The following is a 3,234-nucleotide window of genomic DNA, read 5'->3' on the forward strand; positions in this document are numbered from 1 at the left end:
AATCTATTCGATTTCTTATTTCAGTGTAGGATATCTGAAAAACTTTTGTCCGGAAATCGATGTCAGTGTGAATTAATCACATTATTTGCCAAATTTCTTTTCTTATATTTGAATGAATTTGTTTTGGTAATTCCCCAGTCGACGCAGTTCCTCACAAAACGAGCATAAAAAAACTTGCCACGTACAGCATTTCTCCTTTTATCGTCTCAAGCATCCTTATTTGTCACTGACCCATGTATAGAGAGCTGCAACGTTGATAATTTTGAGCTTGCGGATTTTGTTTGTCACAGCAAGAGACCTTCGCATGACTCGAATCCATTCGCTCTTACAGGTCTGATCTTCCCTCACCTCTGAAAACTGTCTCCATCTAGCGGCTTCCCCCACTGCACATCTAGCAGCGCTGGATGTGTGAATCAATAACCTGAGACGTGAAAAAAAATATCCGCAGCGCTTTGCCCCAGTCTCTGAGCTCGTCATTCAGCACTTCACTGAATTCCAGCGAAACTCTGTTTAATAATAATTCAAAGAAAGCCATTGGATAACTTTACACAATGCGCTAGGGTATATAAGAGAATCAAATGCTACAAATAAGCATTTAAACGTAACACTACTCATGGCACATTATGCACCATTCACACAGGCTGTGTTACATTCATTTGTGTTAACCGATGCCCGTAGCACGTGACACGCCTCCAATGCGCCGTGAGCAGAAGCAACTTGGGCTCCACCGCAGACTCACAGATCTTCCTCGGTAGCGGATGAAGCAACTTCCAGCGAATCATTTGTTGCGGGTTCACTTTTTGTTCGGGTTACAGGCAGACCCTGCGAAACAGTTCTCGGCTCATTGGATTACATTTAAGTGAAGCGGATGGGAAAGTGACATTCTCTTCTTTTGAAACACCGAACCCGCACTCGCCAGGGTGGTCTTCTCTTCCTATGAAAGGACCACTGTGGCAGGTTTCTTCAAAAGCGTCAGTGTGAAACACAGAAGCTTTGACCGGTAAAAAGGATGTCATTGGACAACGTGAATCATCTACCTGACTTCTAAACTTGTTGCATTTGCTCTAGAACAGATCCGAGAGCGCATTTCGGATACTTATTTGTGCGTAACGGCAGAACAGCGATTCAAAGTGGACTATAACTGATGATCTGTGTGTAAAAACCTGCACTTTTGCATCAAAATCTATTTATGAGGAGGTAAGTTGTTTCTCTTGCTCATGAGCAATAGGTTACATAGTAAAAAAAAAAAAGGTCCATTCTCAGGAAGAAATGTTTGACCGAAAGGGCGGTCTTTTCATGCATACACCCCATCATTCCATTCTGCGCTCACTGTAATTCCACCTTGCCATTCGAATGCTTTGATCTTGATAAATATTATGGCTCACTAGTGCAGTGTTCTGCTACGCGTGAGAAATAGTCTTCCTTGAACTTTACATCAAGTAATAGCGCATTGTGTCTTTCCAGATGTCCTTTCTGTTCGTGGCGGATCTGTGAGCGCGAAACCTGCTTCAGTCTCACCGGGTCGCGCACATTGGGTCAGCATGGCAGCCGGAGTCGCCGCGTGGCTACCGTTCGCGCGCGCCGCGGCCATAGGATGGATGCCCGTGGCGAGCACCCCGATGCCGCCGCCTCCACGGGAAAAGAGGCGAGGTCAGGACGGCCTGATTATCTTAAACGTCAGCGGCACTAGGTTTCAAACTTGGCGGAATACTTTGGAGAGGTACCCTGACACCTTACTAGGAAGCACGGAGCGCGACTTCTTCTTCCACGAGGAGTCCAACGAGTACTTTTTCGACCGCGACCCGGACATCTTCAGGCACATCCTCAACTTCTACCGAACTGGGAAGCTGCACTACCCTCGCCACGAGTGCATCTCCGCCTATGACGAGGAGCTGGCCTTCTTCGGCATCATTCCTGAGATAATAGGGGACTGCTGTTATGAGGAGTACAAAGATCGCAGGAGGGAGAACACGGAGAGGATTCAAGACGATGAGGAGAACGAAAACAGCAAGGACATGGTGCCGCCGGATATGTCGTTCCGCGAGACCATGTGGCGCGCGTTTGAGAACCCGCACACGAGCACCATGGCGCTGGTGTTCTATTATGTCACGGGATTTTTCATCGCCGTCTCCGTTATGGCCAACGTGGTGGAGACGGTCCCGTGCCGCAGCGAGCAAAACCGGGCGAAGGAGGTGTCTTGCGGGGAGCGCTACGCCGTCGCGTTCTTCTGTCTGGATACGGCCTGCGTCATGATCTTCACTGTTGAGTACCTGCTGCGTCTGATCGCCGCGCCCAGCAGGTACAAGTTCGTCAAGAGTGTCATGAGCATCATTGACGTGGTGGCCATCATGCCTTACTATATAGGCCTGGTCATGGCGGACAACGAGGACGTAAGCGGGGCCTTCGTCACCCTCAGGGTCTTCAGGGTCTTTCGGATTTTCAAATTTTCGCGGCACTCCGCGGGACTGCGCATCCTGGGGTACACGCTCAAGAGCTGCGCGTCCGAGCTGGGCTTCCTGCTCTTCTCGCTCACCATGGCCATCATCATCTTTGCTACCGTCATGTTCTACGCAGAGAAGGGCTCCACCTCCAGCAAGTTCACCAGCATACCGGCGGCTTTCTGGTACACTATCGTCACCATGACAACGCTGGGGTGAGTCGATGTTGTTGTGATGCGCAAACTTAGGGAATGAGCTTGTGCGCATGATCTTCTGTCATGACTGCTTCAAAGCAGCCCTTTTACACCAACGCGTCAGAGAGGTTGAGCTGGAGATAGAATACATCAAGGGCAGGGAGAGATCAATAAAAGTGAAATAAATCAAAGAAATAGACTCCCTCTAGACTGTCTCTCTCCTTTCTCTATCTGGCCGGTGAGACAGAGGCCATCCTTTACTGCCTCATTGCTTGAAAAGACAAGACCTATAAAGCTATTTCATTTTATTTTATTTTTCTGCAATATTTTGTGCCATATGCACACACATCACAAGTAGGCCTATATAAAAAGCAATTTAAAGACTTTTATGTAGTATATATACTTTTTTTTATTTTCTATTCTATTTTCTATTGCTGCTTTAATAATAAATCAAAATAAAATAACATTTATATGATAAACTAAATAATGATAAATGATACATTTATATGATAAACTTTATAATGTATTTTACAAATAAAGTATTCACATTTTTAATTAATTTTATTATATTAATTTATAGTTATTAATATGAAATATATAAA

General features: G+C 45.9%; 1 protein-coding gene across 1 annotated transcript; it reads left to right on the plus strand.

The window, feature by feature from the left end:
* The first annotated feature begins 549 nt into the window (after nt 1-549).
* Nucleotides 550-2,657, plus strand: kcnd2 (potassium voltage-gated channel, Shal-related subfamily, member 2). Its single transcript, XM_056233497.1, has 2 exons — nt 550-1,197; nt 1,465-2,657. Exon 2 carries the CDS (start codon nt 1,542-1,544, stop codon nt 2,655-2,657), a length of 1,116 nt encoding a protein of 371 aa, XP_056089472.1. The 5' UTR covers nt 550-1,197; nt 1,465-1,541.
* The last annotated feature ends 577 nt before the right edge of the window (nt 2,658-3,234 follow it).

This window comes from Rhinichthys klamathensis, unplaced genomic scaffold, assembly GCF_029890125.1.
Source record: "Rhinichthys klamathensis goyatoka isolate OS25496 unplaced genomic scaffold, OSU_Roscu_1.1 h1tg000370l_1, whole genome shotgun sequence".
Classification (NCBI taxonomy): Eukaryota; Metazoa; Chordata; class Actinopteri; order Cypriniformes; family Leuciscidae; genus Rhinichthys; species Rhinichthys klamathensis.

Bases quoted from the DNA above. Each gene is read 5' to 3' on its own strand.
- kcnd2 (XM_056233497.1), top strand. From the start codon at position 1,542: ATGGCAGCCGGAGTCGCCGCGTGGCTACCGTTCGCGCGCGCCGCGGCC.